Source organism: Accipiter gentilis, chromosome 5, assembly GCF_929443795.1.
Source record: "Accipiter gentilis chromosome 5, bAccGen1.1, whole genome shotgun sequence".
Lineage (NCBI taxonomy): Eukaryota > Metazoa > Chordata > Aves > Accipitriformes > Accipitridae > Astur > Astur gentilis.
This window is the reverse complement of record NC_064884.1, coordinates 41,569,187-41,593,471: the sequence shown is the minus strand read 5'-3', so window position 1 is coordinate 41,593,471 and position 24,285 is coordinate 41,569,187. Positions and strand designations below refer to the sequence as shown.

The following is a 24,285-nucleotide window of genomic DNA, read 5'->3' as shown; positions in this document are numbered from 1 at the left end:
AAATATTATTAATCATAACAAATATGATTTATCTTTCACAAGTATCTGCAATAAATACAAATTTAGAACTGTTGCCTTAATTTAGGATAGCTTTGAAAATGCTGGGGTTTGCAGTGTAAGAAATAGTTGAGAAAGAGTAGAAGAAACACTTTTGTATATTTTTAACTAAATGCAGAACTGTGTTTTTATTAAGTGTTGCTTTAGGAGGTCAGAAATCACAACGTGTGGAGGAAGACAACTGCAAGGACTATTAAACTGTGGTTCTTCGCACCACTTCCTCAGAGTCAGGCAGGCTGGGATGACCAGGTACTATCTGAGCAGCAAGTACAGCCTTCCACATCAGGTTTCATGCTGGAACTAGTTAAAAAAAGAGGAAAACAATCCAAAATTCATTTTATGATCATTACACCTTACCAGGTGCCTTCACCGTCTTCCTTTCACGCATCCTTGAATTCTTTAATAACCGCAAAGATCTATTGTGTTCCCAGGAGGTGATTTGCACAATGCTTACAAGCAACTCGCTAGAAATCAGGAAAAGATGAGTCAAGTAGCACCTGCTCACAAATTGGACGTGAGAACAGAAAGACCTTGAGCACACAGCTCATATGGGACTACCCCAAAGGCTACCATGCTCTGCATTATATAATTGTCTACTTTTTTCCCTGCATTTCATTGTGGCTTTCCACTTACAGCCCTCAGCTGCGATTCAGAGGCGTTCAGTTTATCTGTCGAGCACTCACATCATCTGACCACCCGGCACAGAAGGGATCACGTCTTACTCTCCTGCAAAGCATTTGAGACCTTGTGAGGAGTAGCTAGTCTGAAGTTACTCCTGAAATTATCACTATGACTGCAGAACAGATAATTCAAGAAATCAAGCTACCTCTTCGCATGCCATAGATACCATTTTTAAAGCTCTGAGTTTTGATTTGTCAAGATAAATGCTAGTTGTACAGGATAGCACTATGAGTGGTCTTTGCAGGATAACAGAAAAAAATCACGTATAAAACCAGAAAATATACTTCTGAAAAATAACCTTCTTGTCCTCTTCCTTACAAGGAAGTAACTTAAAAATTATAACTTTCATCACTTGAAATTCTCATTACAGTGTGATACAAACTGAGGTGGTGTACAGTTTTGTGTTTCTCTTACTCAAAAGTTCACATCACAACTTTCATCTATGCCACAATTTCTGCAAAACATTACCAACTCCTGCAAGACCCCTGCTGCCTTTCCACAAGCACCATCTCACTCCACCTGCTGTGGAATTGTCACAGTCACCATAAGTCAAAACCCCCCACTGAAATGAAAGTGTTTTAACAAGTCCAGAGCAGGACATTCTCCCTTAGATTACAGGCAGGTAACACTCAGACTACAGCTAAATACTAGCCCTTGAACACCAGTGCGAGGACCCAAGAACCATTTGATATTGAAAAGATTCCCTGTTTTAAGAAGCCTTTCAATTAGTCTTACGTCCTCTGATAGGAATTGAAATGCCAACTACTACTGCAGTAATCAACCTGCCCATAAAGGTCAACAGAGAACTGATTAGAGGGAATGCCAGATTATCTGCTCAAGTGCATATTGCTCAAATATGGCTGTTTATAATAATTCCTACTTAGGACCACTTAAGGAACAATTCTCTGTTAAAGCTTTGGAGGTTTTCTATAAAGAAACAAAGCTAGCTACTGAGTGCACACTAATTGTTCCAATAGTCCTGCCTTTTTTTTTTTTTTTTAATTATTCTGATGACTAAGAATCACAACAGACACTGGTATGAAGCCCACTCAGAACTAAAGAATTCAAGGACCAGATGACTTTTTTGTACAATTAATGTGTAACATGCAGTGACTGCTTGAGGGTCCACATGAAATGGCCGGTTTATTAAGTAGTTGTAAGACATGGCCATTAAAAAATACTAACACTATGATATCCTCACTGAATCACTACATGAACCTACACACAACAGGGCACAAAGCATAGGGATTGGGAAATGAGTAGAAAATTCACATTGTATCCATCCACCTACCCAGGCAGGTACTCACATCAACAAACAAATCAGCCACACTAATCCAGCCCATGTCAATACCACTAAATTCTAATATTAAAGTAATGAAAAGTGCAACTTCACCATTTCTCTTTTTCCCACTAGAGACATCCTTGGGGAAATATCCTTGCATGCACCGAAACTGGTATGATTTCAATTCCACCCACATCTGGGCTCACTTGGGAACTAAATCCAGCACAACCCGTCTTGGGTCAGCCAGTGACCCTGAACAAAAATAGCTCTGGCAGAAAGCTGGATTTATGGAATAGGGTGGAGCCCATCCAAGTGTAAACTGAACAAACCCAGCACTTGAAGTTAATGATGGAGAAGCAACAATTTCTCCGTTCTGTTCTGTGCATGACAAGCACAAAGGTGACTCGTGCCATCTACGCAACGTGACAAAACACAACGTGACATAATCAACCCTCGAACAGGTCAGAATCCTGGGTGTAATTTGGCTCTGACACAATTTAAAATGTGTCGTCAGCCGCAAGAGTTAATTACCATCTCCAAAGCAGTAAAAATAAGAGAAGCAAATGTTGCTTGAGAACTGTAATAACACCAGCAACGCAGCTGGGTCAGCACGCCAGGGCCACAGCTTTACCAGCAGCATCAAACAGGGCTTAGCAATTTCACTGAAAAGCAACACTTTTGGTAAATTCAGATTAGCTTTCCCTAATGTCCCAGTGTAGACAAGCCTGAAGTCAGGAGATGATAGCACGGAGGGTACAAAAATTAAGTATGAAATTGTTTTAACACAAGATTATTCTGCCCACAGCAGACATAAGACAACCTTGAACTGCAAGCAGAATTGTGCCTGCAAACTCTAGATTATGGCCAAAGTAATGCACGCATTCTCATGCAAAAGAAACCAGAATTTGAACTGGTGTCACATGGAAAAGCCTGATTTTGAGTACCAATGACCAAGGTATTGGAGTTAAAGGGACACTTGATGCTGTGTTAGACACAGCAGGGATGTCCAGACAACATCCTTAGGCACAACTGACATGCAACAGGACAGAAGAAAAAATATAAAAATAATCAAACTACGTATCAATTGTAAAGATCCAGAATTGCTAGCTTGTTCTACTCATCCTCTTTCATACAAAATTAGCAGTCTACCAGTGCAAGGCACCTCTCAATTAATTAATTTGATTCCTAAATGCAACCAACATGCTATGTTCATTTTTAAGTTATCTAACAATCCATTTCCAATTCTAGCACACGTTAACCAAAGAATAAAACCCCCAAGAACAAACTATTACATGCAAGCTTCCTGCTAATTACTTTGTTTGTAAGCCCTTTGTAATACAATTAGGGTGTTGTGGCATACACAAATGAGAAACAAATTTAAGCTTTTAGAGGCACTGCAAAATTTATTTAAATCTGCTATTTCCTCAGGTTCAAAGCTCAACTGTTCACATTATGTCTTTCTTAGTATTTAAACACAAATGCCCTCTCTGTCCAAATAGAAATCCAAAATATAAAAGAAAAAACAGTATCAAATACACTGGTTGTTATTATATCTCACACTCCCAGGATCTGAGCCCTGACCTTGCAGCACCACAGAAGACAGGTACACCCAGGTAGCCAGTTGTGTAGCACAAAGGTTCCCGGGCGCTCAGCAGCTGATGCAGCCAGACCTCAACATCTACAGATTTCATCCAGAGGAGACATCACAATTGCCTGAAAGAGCTTAGTTTTCTCCTTCCTCAGTAGTTTTATGCCAGCTGAGGAAGCTTAGCCCACCTCTTTTCCCTTGATTATTGCCAGAGCCTCTCTCAGGTGCGTCCAACAACTGCATGGGCCTGCCAAGTTATTGATTTCAACTATCTCCAGAATGCAAGTGGCAGGAGAGGAACAGTCAGTAAAGCCCAAGCAAAACTGGGGGGCAGGGGGGAGTGACAGCCAATAAGTCACATTTTTATCCCAAAGGACTCCCTTTGGTAATTATCAAATCCTTGCACAAGCAGGGGCATAAGAGTTTATCAGGAAGAGCTCACATGAATCTTTTATAATGGAAAGTGAAAGACAGCCGCAGACTTAGGGTCCCCACGGCTGTTCTCTCTATCAGTGCTGCTCAGGATTTAGCTGTACTTCAGAGGAGACGGGAGTGAAAATGCAGATCTTCCCAAAGCCCATTGCGTCTAGAAGGGAAATAAAACCATAAAGATCACGAAACGTTAATGCAGCGAGTCTGCACCGGCGAACGGCTGTAATGCTCCTATGGGGCTGGAGCAACCTTGGACTTGGTGACTTTTATTGCTGGGATTTTTTTCCATCTCAACTTTGCACGCATGTCAGCGTAAGCGAGATACCTGTTAGAGGGGAGGCGTACAAGGTGGAGACTGAAGCAGATGAGGTCTGATGAGCCAGAGGAGAGAGAGGTTTTCCAAAGGGTGACAGAAAGTCCCCACGGACCCAAAGGCAGGGCTTTGGTGCTCCCTGCCTGCACCCTGGGGCACCCTCATACTCACTTGGCTCTCCCAAGTATCCCCATTTCATAGAAAATTCCCCACTTCTGTGCTGGGTTTGCTCCTCTGTGGAGCTCTGTCACCTCACAGGAACAGGGGCCAAGGCAAGGCAGGTGGAGGGGCCGCTGCCCGCGACACCTCCCTCAGCGCGGGGCCGGTTCAGCTCACTAAACCGGCACAGCACAGCCCCCTCCCCACTCCCGGTAGCCAAACTGAGGCGGGGGGGTGGAGAAGCGGGAGGACGAGGCCTCACAACCCCTCACACACCCTAAAGCGGCGGGGGGGTAGGGGGGGGGGGGGGATGGCGAAGATGTTGGTTCTACCGCCTTTCCCGCTCCCTCACACCGGCCCGTTCCCCGCCGCCCTCCCCACCCAACGCTCACCGCAGACGGAGGTTAGCCATGAACTCGGGCATGGTGACGGCGTCCATCAGCACGAAGTCCGCTTTGCCGAACTCTAAGCTCTCCTGCTCCGCCATGGCGGCGACGGTGACGGTTGGGCTCGCGCTGCCCCGCCGCTCCCCCGGGGGGGGGGGGGGGGGGGGGAGTGAGGAGGGCGGAGGGGGGGGGGGTGCCCGCCTCGCGCCCGCCGGGCCCCGCCTCACCTGCGGTGAGGCGGGGCCGGCGGGCGCGACGCGGGCACCGGGCGGCGCCCCCTGCTGGCCCGCGGAGAGAACACAGCAACGCCCCTCCGGGCAGGCCCCGCCCTTCGCCCAGCGCGGGAGGGAGCAAGGGCGCCCTCTGCTGGGGAAAGATGCGTACTGCACCTGTGGGGACACACCCCCTCCCCTCAGAACGGGCGGGGGGGGCGCATCCTGTACCCAGAGAAACACCCGCCCCCCCCCCCCAAAACAAGGGGCTGAAGGGCTGCATCCTGCACCTGGGGGAAGCCTCCATGCCAGGGTGCTGCGGGGGAGGGGGTTGTTCTTCAGCCAGGGGAGCCCTCCTTTCCCCAGCAGGGTGGTATTCTGCACCAAAAGGAGCCCCCACAGGGTGCTGTGGGGTCACATCCTGCACCTGGGAAGACCCCACACGCACACACCCCCCTCAGGGTGCTTCAGGGCAGGATCCGGCACTGAGGAGAGACACAACCTCGGGGTGCTGCCCGGCCACATCCTGCACCCCGTGGACTCTCCACCCAGGGTGCTGTAGGGCAGGGCTGGATCCCGCACCAAGGGGGACACCCTCCCCACCCACAAACCCACCCCAGGGTGCAGCAGGGCCAGATCCTGCACCCGAAGAACTCCCACCCCTCTCCACACTGTCCTGCAGGGCTGCACGGAAGGACACCCCCCACACACACCTCGCATCCTGCAGGGCCAGACGCTGCACCCCAGCACCCCCACACAAACACCCTGCAGGGTGGGATACTGCACCCCAGGGAACCCACACACACGCTCATCCCCCTCAGGATGGGGCCACATCCCGCACCCATTGGCCCCCTTTTGCTGTACCCCAATGCCTTGCACCCCAGAACATGGTCTTGCACCCCGGAGCATGGTCCTGCACCCAGAGAACCCCCACCACAGGATGCCACCGGGCAGGGCCAGATCCTGCACCCAGGGGACACCCATTCACCCCAGGGTCCCACTGAGCAGGGCCAGATCCTGCCCCCAGAACCCCTGGGTGCCTTCCCAGACCTGCTTACTCTGGCACTTACAGAACCCCCTGAAATCCCCCAAATCACTGCAGAATAAAACCACACTAAAAAATCCCACAGGAACACCCAGGCCCCCTGAGGCCTCGTACCACCGCAGAACCTCGGACTAATTAGCTTAATGATGCTAATTAGGGCAACAAGGGTAGGGGGAACCTGGGAGCAAGCACAGCATCACCCAAAAGAGCATTTGGGGCAAGAATTGCTGGTTTGGGTGCAGGAGTCAGGGGGTGCGGGTGTGAGCTGGCATGGCCATCCCTGTCCTTGTCCCCAACCCCATCCCTGGTGGGTCCTAATGGGCCACAGCCCCCAGCTGAAAGCAATAAACCCTCCTGGTTATAGGCAGGGGTTTCTGGCTCCCTGGTTGTTCTTGGGGCAGGACAGGGCTGGGGGAGTTCTTGGAGGTGAGCTGGGGACAAACAAAAACCACACACCTAAAAAACCAACCAAACAAAAAACCCAACCCCCAAAATACCCTATGTTGTGCTTTGCTTTTCTGGTGTGTTTGGCTCTGGGGAGGGTTTGTGTGTGTTCTGGTCTTGTTTTATGCAACATGCTGAATGCTTTTTGTGTTATTGCAAGTGCCTAATTGCGTGATGCTAATTAAATGCCTGCAAATGCCTTGGGAAATGCAGGGTAAGGTGGAGGTGACTGGTGTGAAGGCAGCACCCTGCTGCTGGGGCTGGTCCTGGGGCTCTGCTCTCTCTTAGCAGAGGCATTGGGGCTGCAGCAAGCGTGTGTTGAACCAGTGCTGTGTGTGGGCAGCGATGGAGCCCGACGCCCCTGCCCTCCCAAGGAAGAAGGCAGCAGCCGGGCACGCCTGGCAGAGCCTCCTCTGCCTCCGTCCCCGCAGGCAGAAGAAGAAGGTGGCTTATTTCACCTACATCCGCAAGCTCCTAAACCAGGTATGTTCTGACTGGGCTTGGGTGCAACCACCTGCTTTCTAGGCTCAGCTTGGTCATCTGCGTATTCAAGCCTGGATGCCCACGTGTCAGCTGAATCTGGAAGTTTTTGACTTAAACTGAAGGTGTGGTGGATGGGGCTGGGGGAGCTCTGCCTGACTCATGCCTGCTGGTATCTCCTCGAGCCATGCCACCCCAGGGATGGCTGAGCTGATGCTGTGACAGTCGCTCTCCCTGCAGACATGGTCCACCGGAGCCTCCTGCTTGGTGGCTGCTGCCCTTGCCCAGCTGTGCAGCCCCCGGCTGCTCAGGGACGTGGCGCTGGAGGCTGCCCGGCTGTGCCGCTGCAGCAGAAGAAGCCACCTTGGTCACCGGGAGGTCCTGCTGGCCGTGAAGTTGGTGCTGCTGCGTGAGCTCTCCAAGCCTCCTCCAGGATCCTCAAGCTGTGAGCCACTACTGAAGGGACCTGGCAAGATGGGACTGTCTTAGGAGTATTTTAACATGGTTTTGGTAAATAAAGTATTTATTAGCACTGTTTAATGGAGCGTCCTACCTGGGCTGGTAGCTGCCAGCACTGAGAGCAGCAGGTGGGCTTGGACCACCATGGGGCTGGTTACCTGTGTGCCCCGGGAAGGGGCGTGGGAGGGAGGGTGCTTGCACACACCTGCCTTGATAAATATTTGTGGAGCAGCCCTGCCAGCAGGTGAATAGTCCCTGGAGGTCCAAAGGGAACTGTCCTGCCAGAGAAGCCTCTTTGCTCCAACACTCCAGGTTGCCTGAGGGCTGCTGGGCAGCTGGATACCTCTTTGTACCAGATTTGGCCAAGAAACAGGAGAGGAGGGAAGGTGACTGTTGCTCCAAGTCCTGGGGAAACGTCAAGCTTGGAGAGCAGCACCATTCCCCGGTGATGCTGTGTTAGGTGGTGGCACTGAGTGACTTTGTTTCTGGCGTCTCCATGGAGACCCTTCATAAGCCAGACCTCCTGTGCACAGGGATGTCTCCAGGTTCTCCAACCTCCTGCCTGCAGCTTCAAATCCAGCCGTGGGGATGGTTGGGGTGCGTGGCAGTGCCTGCTCACCCACCTTCCTGTGTAGGGGTTCTCATTCCCAGCTAATTGCTGCCAGCTCCTGGCAGTACTGGAACATGCTCCCTGCAGCAGCCTTTCCAGCTGTTGAGCTTCTCCTCACAGGATCATGGGCAGGAGGCTGGAAAAGGGACAGATCCTTCCAGAGGGATCTGGCCCTCATCACCTCGTGATGCTGGTGTGAGCTGAAGGTTGCGAAATGCCTCTTCAGTGGGTTTGCAGTGGGAAGTGGTGACAGGTCTGCCTGCCCCTGAGCCACCACCTGTGGCTGCCTGGGCTGGTGGGCCACCATTAGTGTTTGGGGGACTTGCTGGGCTGTGTGGTGGCAGATATAGTAGTGGGTGTCTTTGGTGTAAAGCTGGTTATGACTCATGGTAGCTCCGGCTGTGTCCCCAGGCTGCTCCTATTTGCTCTCTCCATTCTCATGTGTGTATCTACACCTGTGTAGTGTGACAGACTGTCAACTACCAATGGCCTTTGGCTGTTTCCATAGTAAATACCAGGATAACGGTTGCCTTCAAGGAGCAAGTCTGGCCCAAGGACTGAAGGCTCAGGAGCTGCTGCCCAGGAGAAGGTTGAGTTTTGGTGCTTCAACTGCTGTCTCTGGCGCATGCAATGTGCTGCCTCATTGTCATGCTCATGCTGAGGGCCTTCAGTTTGTCCAAACCCTTGTTCTAGCAGCCTTGACTCTTCTGGTTGAATAGGGTTGGCTCAAATTCATGGATTTGGGGACAACTCCTATAGGAAAGTCCTAGTTCTTGTAGAACTAAGAGCTGCAGATCTCCTTGAGAAAACACCCAGGCTGCCCCACGGCCCCAGGCAATGCTGACCTACAGCATTCCTGGCCAAGGTCTCTTCAATCTACCCCCAAAAGCTCAGTGGAGAAGGAGGAGGAAGAGGAGGGTTCCACATGCATGTGATACCATGTGGTTCAGAGCTTCATCACCTCCTGCCAGGGTGTTTCTTTTGTGTTACAAGGGAAAACCAAGCTGAATATTCACGTACTGCTTCTTGTCCCTGTCAGCAGCCCAAACCACTTGCTCTCTTTCTTTTCTTCTGCTTTATTTATGTATCCAAAGCCCTGGCTGCTGCTGAAGAGTTTCTGGTGTCTCGCAGACCATAGTCAGTGTGATGGTGACACGTGGAGACACTCTTCTGCAGCACTGCTGTCTAACCTTCTTAACCCCTCCAGTAACTGCAGATGATCATTCCTGTCTAGAAGTAAAACTGAGCCTAGAGCCATGGCCAGGTCTCTGAAGGAAAGCAGCTGGAGCAGAGGAGCTGCTGGTAGAAATCACGAGAGGAGGTTCCTGGCCAGGGCAGGTCAGGAGAGCAGATGTTATCAACCTTGTCTTTTCCTACCTGAAAACCTATAGCTCACCTGGACTCTAAAGTGCCAAAATGTGACCCAGTGTGAATGCACCCAAGGCCAAAGCAGCTCAGCTGCTGTACCTCTGTGGGGACTTCATGTAGGATGTGACGATATGCACCAACTGGAATTTATCGCAACTCTTCAATCACCCTTTGAATTTTTTTTTAATTTTTCAGATGCATCTCTGGCATTAAGGTCAGCGTTCACCACATAGGTGCTCAAATCCCTGTGCAAATCCTGCTCAAATTGCTTTGTCCTTGGAGCAAATGTTCTTCCAAATCTCCTCTCAAGCAAAGACTCTCCTGTGTGGAGCTGTGCTCCAGTCCGATCTGGGAGCAGATATAATAAAATTAATAGAGTCTTGAGCAGCTAGAGCTAATGGTTCATTGCCCAGGCCTCTAGGTTCCATCACCTTTGCTGTTAGCGCTTGGGTGCCCTGCTCATCTCATTTCTTCTTGGCCCCAATCTTGGGCCCATCTCCAGCAAAGTCATTCACACTGATGCAGCTATGTTGTCCCCTGATGCAGATACAGCTACAAGATGCTGATACCAAGGCAGCTTCATCCTGGGAAGAGCCAAAGCAGCATGAGGAGCTCTGCACCAGGATGGTGCCTGCAGTGCATCTCTGCATCGCGCTCTTTGATCTCACTCAGACTCACCACTGACTTAGTGGATCCTCAGCTCTCTAGGATTCATGCTTCAGTCTCTTTATTTTGACACCCACCCACCCCACCCCACTTTTTGTCCTTTTTTCCCCTTTATTTTGTCCTTATTGTCCCCCTGATTTTGGAATTGAGAGTTCTTGTGTTAGAAATAAGGACCTGAAGCACAGGGTGAATCAAGTGAGTTCCTAAAAACTCTTCTAGAGGGTCTGGTTTGGGGGAAGAAGGAAATGTGCTCCACTGACCCCATGGCAGCAGCAGTTTCTCATGTATGGGCAGCCCCAACACAGGTTCACCCCCAAGCATGGGCATGGTCTACCTGTGCCAGACCCCAGCAGCTATACATAAAAGTCCATATTTGTTGTTTCTTCTGCAACTGTACTCTCTGTTCTCAATTTCACCCTCTTCTTCCAACCTATTAATGGGGAAACAGCTGGATGTAAAGCCTTGATTCAAAAATTGAAAGCAATGATTTATTCCTAGAGGGAGAAGTGCCCTGTTGAGGCTGCAAGCACCATGTGGACACCCTTTAAAAATTCTTTCTTCTGTCAGCCCAAAAAGCAGCTTTGGTAGACACAGGAGGATGAGTCCCTACATACCTGGGCCTGAAAGGGCTTTTCAGGATGTTTTTTTTTTGATAGTGTCGTCTTAACTATGTTGGCAATAGAAGCCTAGACAGACTGAAGAAATGGAAGAGTTAAACTTAAAAGATGTGCTTTTTTTCAGTTTGCAGATCCAAAATTAACAGAGAAAGACTTCTGTCCTTCAAGAGTTCTGAAGGAAGACCACAGCTTTCATAGTTTGCTACTCTAAAGGATGGACTCGTGCCATTTGTGTTGCCTTTGCTCAGGATTGTGGCGGCCTTTCCAAAAACAAGATCTGAAACCAACCCAAGTCTCTCATCTGCAAAACACAGCTGTGAGTTTTGCAGCTTCGGCTGGAGACTTTTAAGTAGACGATCTTAAATCAGGCAGCAAACAGCTTTTGAAAAACAAGCAGCGGGGCTGCTTCGCACTCCAGCATAGCACAGTGTGAAAGCACAGGGGAGAGCCATTAAAAGTTGCTTCTTCTTGTCCCACGCATAAGGAGGGACAAGCACGCATCCTCTCGCTGGGGTGCTGCAAGGTGATGAACTGAAAATCGGCTTCGGAGCACATCCCTGTGCCTGGGCAGGGAACCTGCCAGGGAGTCAAAGCCATCTGATGGTTCTCTTTTAGATATGTGATTGCGTTTAAGCCAGTCATAGAAACCAAGAGGGGAAGGATCGGGGCTGTGGTTGCTCCGGGAGCTGGAGCAAGTCGGTGTGGGAGGTGCATGTTGGTCGTGTGCCTGCTCTAGGCACTGGCAAAGAGCTGTGCCATGGCTGGTAGGTTGCTGGGGACAGCAAAAGAGATGTGTCTTGATGCCACTCTGCCCATGCAAAAGAGATGGGAGCCAGGAGCAGCCATGTCATCCATCACTGCGGTGCCCAGATGAGGGGTCCTAGGGGCTCCAGCATCCCTGCCTGCCCCCACTTGCTTGAATCCACCCTGAACCTGGCTGGCTTGGGTACCAGCGGGGTGAGCTCTGGCCGTGCAGCTCTGCCCAGCACAGGGACCTGTGCTTGTAGGGCACGTGATGGCAGCTGTGTGCCAGCGTGTATTTGAGTTCAGCCAGGGCATCGGCCTTAAAGCCCTCCCAGGTGGGTCTGGACACATCAAAATCGCATCTCTGGAGCACACCAGAGGCTAGGCACAGACTTCCCTGAGACCTGGCTTTTCCCTGAGATGGAGGGATGGAACTGAGGACAAAACAGATAACTTAAATACAGAGACTTCTCTGAAGGATGTTCTCTGATGCGTTAACTAATCATCTGCCTGGTCTCCCTTTAAAAGCATGAGTTTTGCTTTTGATAAATTATATTGATATTTCATTTCTTCTTTCTTAGCTTCCTCTGATATTTCGTCTTCTATTTCATTAGTCACGTCACCTTCCTCCTCTCTACAATTTCACTGTTGGTAAATGGCTACCATGGGCCTCCCCAGCATTAACCATTTGTGCGTGGGTAATGTACGCCATTCCCTCTTCTCTATTTTATCAAAAAGGGAAGTAGAAAAGAAAATTACTCATCACATCAAAATTTCCAGTCTATCATGTACACAGCAATGTCATGGTCTCTAGCCAATGAGGAGGATGTTAAACTGTAAACAAAACTAAATATTAAGTTCCCAGGCTTTTTGTAATTATGTAAAGTGGATACTGTGTTTTCTTTTATAGAGTTTTCCAGGAAACATTATGAAGACAGAAATGAGACTTCCCAAGTCTCTAACCTGACTGTTGCACAAATACGTAGCGATTTATACTGGGAGAACATTATTAACATACCCTTTCAGGACAGAGTGCGACAGAGCAAGACATCCTGTAAAAGAAACCAGATAAAGTAGAGTCTACAACACCTTTCCTTCTAATAAGGGGAAATCTTTCCCAAACCTGTTCCTGAGAATCCTCTTGAGGATGTTTTTATTTCTGGGAGGAGAGGGTAGAGGAGCCAGAGGACCCAGAGGCAATATGATAGGTTATGGGACTGCCTCGTCCCTCAGCAGCATCCAACATTTTTGTTTTCTCCTTCCTGGAGAGGAAGGAACTTGGCCCATATCAAAAACTTCGCTATGAGCCGCTTCATATCTACATATGTGCTTGTGATTCCCCAAGGTAACAAGAGGTGGGAATCCAGCCAAAACCACCAGACTCATCTGAACAGAATGGGAACAGCTTGAGATGTTCACCGGTTATGACTGTGGCTGATTTTGAAGAGGCCTGGACAAAAATGTCATCCCTTCTTGCCCAGAGATGCAGTGGTGAGCCTGAACAAGCCCTTACAAGCACAGAAGTGATGGAAACCCAGGCTGACCATTGAAACCCCAGGCTCCTGTACTCTGCCTTCACAGCACAGTGTTGGGGGGGTTAGTTACCCTGTTACCCCATTGTATGACATCCAAATGGTTTTCATTAAAACTCTTCTGAAAAAAAGCTTTTTGGAGTCTGGAGGTCTTTGACAAAGCTCAGCCAGCTCCACGGTCCCTCTGTGGTGGTCCCAGGGCGGTTCTCCATCCTTCCCCCACTCCACCATGGGCCCGAGGCAGGACGGCATAGCACTGCTTCCCCTGCAGCAAGGCAGCTGGATTGTCACCTTGATGGGAGTGAACATCTCATCCAAAAATTTGCTCTTGGAGAGGAGGATCCGGTTGAAGGCTGACTGCAGTTAAATGACTGCCTGGAGTTGCGAGGCTGTTGAAAACAGAAGTAGAGAAGCAGAGAAAACAGAGCTGGAGGGTTGCCTTGATGGATTGCCTAATCCCCCTGTTCCAAAGCAGGATAAGCGCAATTTAAGCCCTTCCTGATGGATTTTTGTCTAATATGTATTTTTTTCCTTTTCCCCCCAGAAACTTCCACTAATGGAGATCTGACATCAGGCAATCTGCTCTGGCACATTGCTGTATTTACATTTAGCCAGTCCCCAAATGTCTTAACTAAAGGTCTCTTACCGCAGCTTCATCCCATGATTTGTCATCCTCTCCAGGCAGACGCAGAGAAGAGTTTTTTCCCTTCTTCTTCATGGCAGCCTTTTATTTATTGGAGGACGGTTATCACAGCAGTGCAGGAAACGCAGCTGCCGCAGGAGAGTCTGGAGGTCAGTCAGTCCGCAGCTGTCTCATCTTCCCCCAGGCTTCACTTTTCTGGACAAAACAACCCAATTCTTTCATTCTTCCCTCACAGATCATATTTTCTAAATTTCTGCTAATCCTTCCTGCCAGCAAAAAAAGGAAAGTTTTTCAGGACCAGTCATAGTAAGGAAGGAGCAAGTCCCCAGTCCTTGGAGGTGAGGAAACCCTGCTGTGGGATCTGCTGAAGGATTGCAGACTCACCTGTCATTGTGTGAGCATTGCAAAAGCGTGAGTCTAGGAGAGAAGCCAGCAGTACGGCAAGCAAAGGCAGCAAAGCAGGAGCCTTGGGAGGACCAGCCGCCTTTGTTCAGTCTTTAGAAACCAAAAGGGTTGCATCAAATAAATATCCAGCTCCATTAGAATTTCTCATCCCTACTGATGTGACCTAAAAGATCCTGAACTTGGTTGCTTTCATGAAAATAGGTGATATATTGGGTCTTCTTCATCCATCCGCTCTCTCACTTCCTGCAGATGTCTCAAGCAATAAAATGGAGCACCTTCACCCACAGCAGCAGCCGCTTTCTCTGCCCTCCTCTTCCTGAAGGGAGGTGCCCAGACTACACCACGGTTCCCTGATACAATGCTGCTTATCCTGACCATAAAAAAAAAAGCAGCTTCTAATTTACCCAGAAAAAAAAAAAAAAGGCTTTGAAGGCTAATTACAATTTTCCTATATTGCTTTCTTCCTGGAAGTTATTCTATTCTTAACCCAGCTGCAATGGGACACAGTTTCCAAGTGGGAATTCTAGTTTAAGGGGCAGGTTTCCAGGTATCTAAGATGCAGTGAAATGCCTAGGAAGATCTCTCATAGATACCTGGGCTCCCAATGCCAAAAGAATGTCAAAAATCTGCATAGGTATTTCCCTTTATCTCAAAATCTTTAAAATCCCTGTATCTTAAAAAAACTGGCAGAGTGACTTCAGCTGCATGGTATCACCATAACTCAATATGACAATCATCCATTCATCATCAAACATTGTGCCACTCTAGCAAAAGGACTCCTGAGGGCATGAACTTTCCCGACCAGTCATTAAAAAATGTGTTGTAACTGTTAACAAGCTTCCTCCCAACTACTGCAAGCACAGCAGCCGTCAGCCTGGAGCTCTCCTGGTTGTGGGAGAATAGTCCCAGAGATGAGTCAAACATGTCCAAGTGCAGCAGAGTCTGCTAGCAACAACCTTCTATTCCTCTGTGCTCCAGTTCCTGGGAAAGCTATGTGGGAGAATGGAAAAAACCCACGCCCAAATCAAGGACTAGAGCGGGGTGTAGCTTAGCAGAGACTCAAAAGAAATACAACAGCCCAAGAGAGGTCCTGGCTGTCCACCTCGGTGGTTTCCAGCTAGGTCAGCTTGAAAGAGTTTTCCCTGGACCCTGGAGCTCCAGACTTCTCTGACTTGACTTCTGGCTACCAGAATTTGTGATCAGCAAATCTGTGACGGGCTCGGACAGAGAAGAGTTTTGTGGATTTAAAGAAGTGAAATGATTGAGGGCATGTTGTTAGCCCAAGTCACAGCGAGACCCCTTGAAAGGGAGCTGAGTTCAGCCTCCCCAGGCCCACCTGCCCATCTCCTTGATGTCTCTGTGCGCATGAGTGAGGCAGCCAGAGCTTGCTGTCATAAGATAAAGCAAGGACATGAAGTGTGGTACAGAAAGGATGCAGGGATGGTGAGTTTGACCTAGAAAAACCCGTGGACCAGAGGGAAAGCAAAAGAGAAAAGTGACATTGAACTGCATGAAGTTCCCGCCAGCCCATTTCTCCAGGTCCCTCTGGATGGCAGCACGACCCTCTGGTGTTATCAGCCACTCGCCCAGTTTTGTGTCCTAGGTAAACACTGTGCCTCATCATCCAGATCATTAACAAAGATATTTGCTCTGCAGGAAGCTCTAGGGAAGAGCAGGAGGAAAATGTTTAAGGTAGTAGGAGTCAAGAAGAGGGTACCGGGCTGCTGTGCTACAAGAAAAGACAGAACCATGTGAGCATTCGCTGAATGAGTTCTACCATCCCTCAGCCAGTGACTCCTACAGCCTCCCCACCACAACTCCCGCTTCTGTTTGGGGTTACAGGGTTGGCAACTGTTGAGCTGTGCGGGCAGGAGAGGCAAGACGGGCAGCTGACGCTAAACTGCCCTCAGTCCTGCTACAGGCATCTGCTTCCCAGTGCCCCCATTCCTGTTGACTGCCTTCTACTGGGGGGCCTGCTCTTATCCTACAACCACGCTCTGATCAGAACAAGGCCACCCGAAGTGCTTAGGAAGTCATTAGCTCCCAATATAAAATGCACAGTAAGCTTCTCCCTGCACTTCTTTCTTCCTCCTGTCTCCTTTCTTCTGGTACCACCACACAGCAACAACCAGAAAAGGGCCAGACCTCTCCACTGCTCCCCAGAGCTCTGGTCTCTCCTTCTTACACTCTCCTATATTCAGGGAGGCCAGGAAAGCATGTTGCATGATTGGTAGCCTTCATCCTCACTAAAAGAGTCAGAAGTTTACACAGCCTCTTCCTCGGCACCACGTCGCTCTGCCACCCCATGATGCCTGCAGGGATATAAATCATGGATAGCTGAACTCAGACTTTTCAAGGGGATGACACCCAGGACCTGAGCTGCTGCACATGTCCTGACCTGATCCGGGTCCTGCGTTTGGCCACCCCATCCTGACACTGAGCTGGGGCCGGGGTCTCACTGTCCCACCGGCCTGAGGAGAAGCACTAGATAGAGCCACTCGATTGTGACCCCAGGCTGTGCTCCTGCCAGCAGCAACCCCCTCCAGCCCCTGCACACCCAAGCTGGCTCTGAGCAAGGGGGCTGCAGCCTGGGACAGGGCCAGGAATAAGGTCATCTGGGGATGGGGATGCCATGACCGTGTCTGGATCTGTGCTACACAGCAGCCGGAGGTTGCAAATGAGCCCGGTGCCACCTCCGTCACTTAGGGACCTGGCTGCGAATGAGGAGAAAGTGTTTAAGAGGGTCATATATGTGTTTGTGTAGCTCAGAAATGAAGGCTATATAGAGTAGAATAGAATATTTCAGTTGGAAGGGACCTACAAAGGTCATCTCGTCCACCTGCCTGACCACTTCGGGGCTGGCCAAGGTAAAGCATGTTGTTAAGGGCATTGTCCAAATGCCTCTTAAACTCTGACAGGCTCGGGACATCGACCACCTCTCGAGGAAGCCTGTTCCAGTGTTTGAGCACCCTCTCGGTAAAGAAATGCGTCCTAATGTCCAGTGTAGACTTCCCTGGTGCAGCTTTGAACCATTCCCAGGCGTCCTATCGCCGGATCCCAGGGAGAAGAGCTCAGCACCTCCCTCTCCATGTCCCCTCCCCAGGGAGCTGTACAGAGCCATGCGGTCACCCCTCAGCCTCCTTTTCTCCAAACGAGACAAGCCCAGAGCCCTCAGCCGCTCCTCCCAGGACATGCCTGCCAGCCCTTCACCAGCTCGGTTGCTCTCCTCTGGACCCGTTTGAGGACCTGAGCATCCTTCTTCCACAGTGGGGCCCAGAACTGCACACAGGTGCTATGTATAGGATGGGGGGTTACTGTAAATGTGATGTAGGAGGAGGAAATTGGGATCTAGAAGGTGGGATGAGGGACCACAGGCAGCCTGGGAGCTTGCATTAGCAGGTTGGGAAATCTGGAGCGGGACTGGGATCCCACACCCATGGTGCTACCCACAGCTCAGGAAAGACTCGGTCTCTGGCAGTTGCCATGGGGGAACAGAAGTTTGACACTGGAGGGTTCTTCTGTCTGGCAGTGAAAAGAAAAATGCAAGCCAGCGCTGTTGGCCAACCGAGGCATATTGAAACTGGAAACACAGCACACATTTTTAACAGCGGAGGTAATTAATTGTTGGAGCCACTCATTAAGGTATTGGCAGGCTCAGTCACTGACAGTCTGAAATAGGGTTGCATACCTTTTCTATAAAATGTTTTTCTTCAAACATGAGTTAATTCAGGGCCCTGCATCACCCAGATGTCTTCTTCAGAGTCACTTCTTCCAGGCTGAAACATTGGGTTTATGTGTGGCCTTTGGTGTTAGGGAGTCACAGCTGAACATGATGCTCCTGCAGGCGTCATGCCTAAAAGCACAGTGTCTTCCAGTGATGACATGTGGACAAATACATTGCACAGGTCTTTACTCCATCCCTAAGTGAAGGAGTCCTCTTGCGCTCCCACTTAGTCCCAGTGTGGCTGCAAGCATGCAAGATCCTTACCAAGTGACAGCAGAGGCATCCATTAAGTTTTCTCTCGTAGCACTCTCCTGATGCTCTGTAGCGTGAGCTGTTCCCAATACCATGGCAGTAACTCTTGGCCACAGCCACTCAGGCCTGTATCAGACCCTACATCATATAGCAATTTCTATCATGGTCTTTTCTTGGTTTTGATGCCTGGCACCACACAGATGCTGTCTTTACGCTGGCCATCGTGTGGGACTGTGTCCCTGCGCAGTCCAACTGCGTGGGACTTCACAGGTCTGGGAACAGCCGTCTCTGTTCCCAGTAAATGGGCAAGTAACCCCTTTACCCCTCCTTGGTAAGAATCCTGAGAAAACCAAAATATACCTGGTGTTTCAGGGGTGCAAGTTTTTGCTGCATTCCCCCTGCTCGGGGTGTTTCCAGTTAACAGCTTTTTTCTGAGTGTGAACATCAAAACTGCCACTCGGCGAGGTGAACTGCAGCTCCCCACTCCAACACCCAGCGTCGGTGCCAAGGGGCTGCACCTTGCCAAGTGTTTACAGTAATCCTTGGCAGGTACCCAGGGTTTCAACAAAGACATCTGCTAATCTGCAGAAATGAGCTTTCAGGAAAGAGAAGCTTGAAGGTTTCAGGAAACCTTGCTCCCAGCCGGGCTCTGCGAGTTGCAAACTTGCCTGTCCCGGCTGGGGAAGCACACCTGAGTCTCCCAAGACCAGGATTTGTCTCAGACAACAGCTCCCAGTAGGTTTCCTCACTCGGATTAGTTATTCTGCAGCATTTGTGGCCTCTGTCCTTGTTTCTGCAGCCTCCTCACTGTGCACGGATCAAAGGGGATCCTTGTGAGATGTCCACGTGGGACCTGAGTCAGGCCAGGCACTCAATGCCTGCGCAGAGCGGCTCCCCCACCCCCTGCGCTTCCCTGCCCTTAATCACGAGGCTGCGGGGAAATGGGACAAGGAACAGAGGTGCTGGCAAGAACCTGGATGCAGAAGAAAGCCTCATCCTGCTGCTGCAGGACTCAGCAGCACTATTTGCCCTGTATGGCCATAGGAGCCAGGTGCTATATTCTACATGGTGTACGAGATTAAGCAAGCCAAGATGTCCTTGCATCCTCTTGCCTTAATGCACTAAACCAGGCAGGTGTACACACTCTGCTCCGATTCAAACTCCCTCTTTGGAAACACACATCAATACTTTCATGGCTCCGAGAGAAATAAGCCAATTTCCCAAGAAACGTGCTCAAAATCTAAAGACAGATCAAAAGTTTGAAGGGTTTTCTTTCTCCGAAGGCTGCAGCCTGTCCTCCTGCGTGGTGCTTTGGAGGTCCAGAGCAGCAGTCCCATCTCCTGTGTCAGGGGTCCTGCTTGAACTCAAACTCCTTGGAGAGCGGATGAAGCCTTTCCTCTTGAATCCCAGCTGGCTCTCGCACAGCTTCTCTCCCTCTCCTGGAGAGAGGCTCCTTTCAGTTTCAGGGCTGGGAAATCACATGCTTGATGGCTTCAACATGATGTAATTGTTTTTGGAAGAGACCTGAGCGCTGGTTGGGTTTGCTTGTTTTTCAGGCACACACCGACGCTGGGAAGGGACAGGCGGTGGGACCGTGACCAGCCTGGCCTCCCCTCCTGGCACTCCCAGCAGAGCCGGGTGACCCTGCTGCACCAGTGAAAACATGCAAGTGCTGTGTAATAATTATATTTAATAACTATATATTTAATATTATTAACAGCTAATAATAAGTTTATTATAGTATATAATATTATATATTTGTATATATATAGTATATAATATATATACTAGTGTATATATAGTATGTAATATTAGTATATTATTGATACTTATTTATATATTTAATAATAATTCAATAATTCCTCTCTGCAGCATTATTATTAATTCCTGCAGAGAGGAAATCACCAAGAGCGGCTGGTGTGAGCAGTGACACTGGTGGATACCCCAGTGAGGGTCACGGAGACCTTTCAGTCTCCTCCTCACGCTTGTCTCCGAAAGTGGGAGCTCCCACGGGGGCTGATAAGCACCAGTCCAGAGACAACATCCAGTTCAGAAACTCCTGAAGCTGAAGATTGCTGGAAAACAGGAGGGTTTTCTGGGAAAGGGCCTCTTCTTGGGCTCCTTCCCCTGTAGCCCGTTAGCTGCTTAGAGTTTTCTGCCCGGCACAGCAGTACCAGGTGTTACATGTAAAGTGGCTGTAACAAACCCATCCTTCACTCCAAAAAGCACTGCTGAAAAGTCCTCGCTCTGACGCCAGTTGGTGACAAGATGCTTTGCCAGATGGATCTTCAATCTGCCTCATTAATGGAACATTTTATTTTTAACAGCCAAGAACATGAACTGGGGGACAACCTCCCATCCATCTCTGCCCACAGCTCCCCAGGGGTATTGCATGGGTTTGTCCTCACCTGCTTGAGATGCAAAGTGGCAGCATGGGGAAGGATGGCCTGGCCAGCCGTCTGCCATCATTCACCCCCTCTCTGCCCCAGCCTGGAGCCATTGCAGTGTCCAGAAAGTCAATAATTGAGGCCACAAAATGAACCCTGCAATAGTTGAATTAACCCTGCCTGCCCCAGCAGACCTATGGTTGAGAGCTGGAGTGAGCACAGCTCAAAAGCTCATCTGATTTTCCAGCACCATCCTGCCAAAAGCTTCCTTACACTCTTCCTGAAAGGTAAAACCTCTACAGTTCTCCAAGAAAAACTCAAGGCAACCTTGGAACAAGTCCTTGTACCATAGGCATGCAGGCTGGGACAGTCGCAGCCCATGCGATTCAAGCGTCCGCCTCCCAGACCAGCTCGTGGACTGAACAAATCCAGGTGAATGACGCTGCATTTGTGATGGGCAGAATACATCCTGCTGGCTGTTGCTCATTTGCACGTGCATGGTGGACTCCGCACTCTTAAATGGACAAATACAGAGCCGATAACAGAGATGCTGTTCCCAAAGCCCAGGAGCAGAGGGACCAGTCCTAAAAATGGCATCACCTGCAAAAGCGATCTTTGGATTTTTTAAAATAGCCTGTGCAGCCCTTTGGTGAAACAGGCAGAGAAATGCTGCTTTCTGCTCGAGGAATGGGAGAGAAGATGTGTGGCTCCAGGTGATACAGCCCTGTCCTGGCTGATAGCACAGGTTGCTTTACCCAGAAGTCTGAGAATGCATGTGGTGGGGGGGGAATGAGTGTCCTGTGGGTAGGAGGGGTTGAAAGATGCATTATATTCTCCTTAGACCTCTTTTTCTTAAGACAGGCATTGGTTTCTCTTTTTTTAGAAGCAACTTTAAAAAGTTGTGCATTTATGTTAAAAAAGAAGAACCTATTTCTTATCTTCACAGGGTAGAAGCTGCTTTCTATCTAATACGAGTGTTGTTGCTTTTATCTATACTACTTCTTTGACTGGTTGAGACATGTCTAAGCCTGCGTATATGGAGGACAGAATTAGGCTCCCATCTAAAGTTGGCAATGCAACAACTTTTCCCCGTGATGTCTGCTGCAAGAGCATCTTGGGATCCTGTTGATGAATAGGGCTCTTTTCGCATCTGGTGTTATATGAGCCAAAACAAAGAGTTTGTCTCTGAGTCAAATCATTTACAGTGTAACATGACACAAGGCAGGGATAGGATATAATGATTAGTTTATCTTTTGCTGCAGTTCCACGTTGTGGCAAGACCCATTTATTTTAATGCAGGAATTACTGCGGGAGATGGTCAAACCTGCAGCTTAGACAGACACTTGATTTGATTTCAGGACTTCGCTGATGGAGAACTGTTAAAGTGGATCCAACAAGCCTTTCCTGCACTTCATGCTAGCCTGAATTTGCGTCCTTTCTCCTCCTGGCTGTTCGCACTTGTTATTCTTTTATTTGTTAAAATAAATATCCTCTAACATCAGAATTTTCATTGGAGACTGTGACTGAGTCACTCCTTAACATTTTCTTAGTTAAACAAACTCAATGTAGTGTTCTTTTAGTCTCTTAGGTAGGTTTGTCCCACCTCCGAGAATTGTTTTTGAAGTCTTTTTGAACCCTTCCCAAATTTTTTTTTGCAGTGGCAGCACAAGACCTGCACCCTTGTTCCAATAACCCTGTGAGCAGGTCTGGATAGATCCCTTCTGATTATATTCAAGGGTCAGGCTCAAGCTGGTTTAAGCATCTGACAGTAATAGAAGTTCATTACCGAACATACCCTGGCCTCTTTCATGGTCCTGAGACCACCTCCAAGAACAATCTGCCTTTCTATACCCAAACAGGGTAGGGACAGGAACTCAGCTAGAGATGAGGAGGGAGCTGGAGCCACATGTGTGCCGCTGGCCGGAAAACTCTTGTTGACTCCATTTCCTTTTCCTCCAAAACTTCCTTCTGATTTGATCAACAGAAAAGTACACATCTGGCAGAAAAGGACCAGCTCTATCAGCCAGACCCCAGCAGGAGTTTGTGTTCCCCTCCTTGCCTGCACAGTAGAATTTTGCACCCAGTAGATATGTCACCTCAAACACTGCAAAGGACTGGATGGAAAATTTGAAGTTATGGTGACCTCCAAACAGAGAGGTTCCCTAAATCACAGCATGAATCTTTGTAAGTCCAGCTTATAACAGGAATGAATCAAATAAAAATGCTGCTCCCAAACTTTGCCTGGAGAATTGCATGGAAAAATCCTGGGCCCTTTCACCAAGATTGAGGGAATTTAATCTAGCAGTACTGCTTCACTTCTCTGCACTACAGACCAGCAATGTTCACTGTGAGGGCTTCACTCTCTTTTCCAATATTGGTCTTGGAAAAAGGACTCCCAAAAAACCTGTGTGGCAATAACAAGTGTCTAGGACTACTCAAAGGCTTCTGATTTGTAATGAGCTGACTCATTTCTCAATTTATTAAGTGACCAACAAATTCAGACAGCCTCAAGATGACAGACGGCCCTATGGGGAACCATTTTTATGACAAAAGAACTCTCTGGGGAGGAGACGCTAGTCTAATCAGAAGGACATGGGTTTAGGACAACAGACACAGTGTGGGAATGGGTTGGTTTAGCCCTAGAGCTAATACTATGTCCTCTGAAGAGTGTGAATTTGTTTGTGGGGAGATCCAGCAGATTCACCACGGGGTTTCTTGTGTTTTTCAAACCCATTACTGTTTTGTTGCTCTTGCTACTAGATTCCTCAAGTGAATAGCACGCCCCATGAACACAAGCACCTCGGCTCTGCAAAACCCAGCGACAGACAGCAATGTGCGACTTCATCTGTGTTTGTGCACTGTGGGAAACCAACAACTGCTACTTTGGTTAAAGTCTAGAGGCCAGGTGTTTGGTGTGGGCTGGAACGCTGTAGCTTTAACCCTTTAGGCTGGTCTCCGCAGGCACCACCAGCCCTGAGCTTCCTCTGGGAAAAGCAACAGGTCATGGAACCACCTCTCTGGTGCAATCTTGCAGCAAACACATTTTGATCTCACCACCAATCTAACCCGCACTATTAACATCAACAAAAGAATGGTTAGGCACATGTTGAGCAGTGCTCCAAAGAGCAAGTGGAGGAGCTTAAAAGGTTTGCAAAAGCTGAGACATTGCACCCACCTCGCAAGTACTGACTGTGCTGAAACGTGCCTGGGCTATATCATAGAATCATACAATCATAGACTAGTTTCGGTTGAAAGGGACCTTTAGAGGAGGTCATTGCATTGGGTTTGCCTGGCAAGGTTTTGGTAGTGGGAGGCTACAGGAGTAGTTTCTGTGAGAGCTGCTAGAAGCTTCCTCCATGTCCAACAGAGCCAATGCCAGCCGGCTCCAAGATGGACCCACCACTGGCCAAGGTCGAGCCCATCAGCGACGGTGGTAGTGCCTCTGCGATAACAGATTTAAGAAGGGGTGGTGGTGGTGGGGGGAACCAATGGAACAGAAGCGGGAGAGAGAACAGTGAGAATATGTGAGAGAAACAATCCTACAGACCCCCAGGTCAGTGCAGAAGGAGGCGGAGGAGGTGCTTCAGGTGCCGGAGCAGAGATTCCCCTGCAGCCTGTGGGGAAGACCCTGGTGAGGCAGGCTGTCCCCCTGCAGCCCAGGGAGGTCCACGGTGGAGCAGGTGTTCACCTGCAGCCCGGGGAGGACCCCACGCCGGAGCAGGGGGATGCCCAAAGGAGGCTGTGACCCCGTGGGAAACCCGCGCTGGAGCAGGCTCCTGGCAGAACCTGTGGCCCCGTG

At 49.3% G+C, this 24,285-nt stretch overlaps 1 protein-coding gene across 2 annotated transcripts in view; it reads right to left on the bottom strand.

Moving 5' to 3' along the window:
- Nucleotides 1–5,054, bottom strand: part of MYO1D (myosin ID) — a 162,452-nt gene extending 157,398 nt beyond the window's left edge. For both annotated transcript variants that reach the window (XM_049799607.1, XM_049799608.1), the window contains exon 1: nt 4,905–5,054. In XM_049799607.1, coding sequence (XP_049655564.1) covers nt 4,905–4,999 — 95 coding nt within the window. In that variant the 5' untranslated portion in view covers nt 5,000–5,054. The remainder of the gene's footprint in view (nt 1–4,904) is intronic.
- Between the last annotated feature and the right edge of the window lie 19,231 nt (nt 5,055–24,285).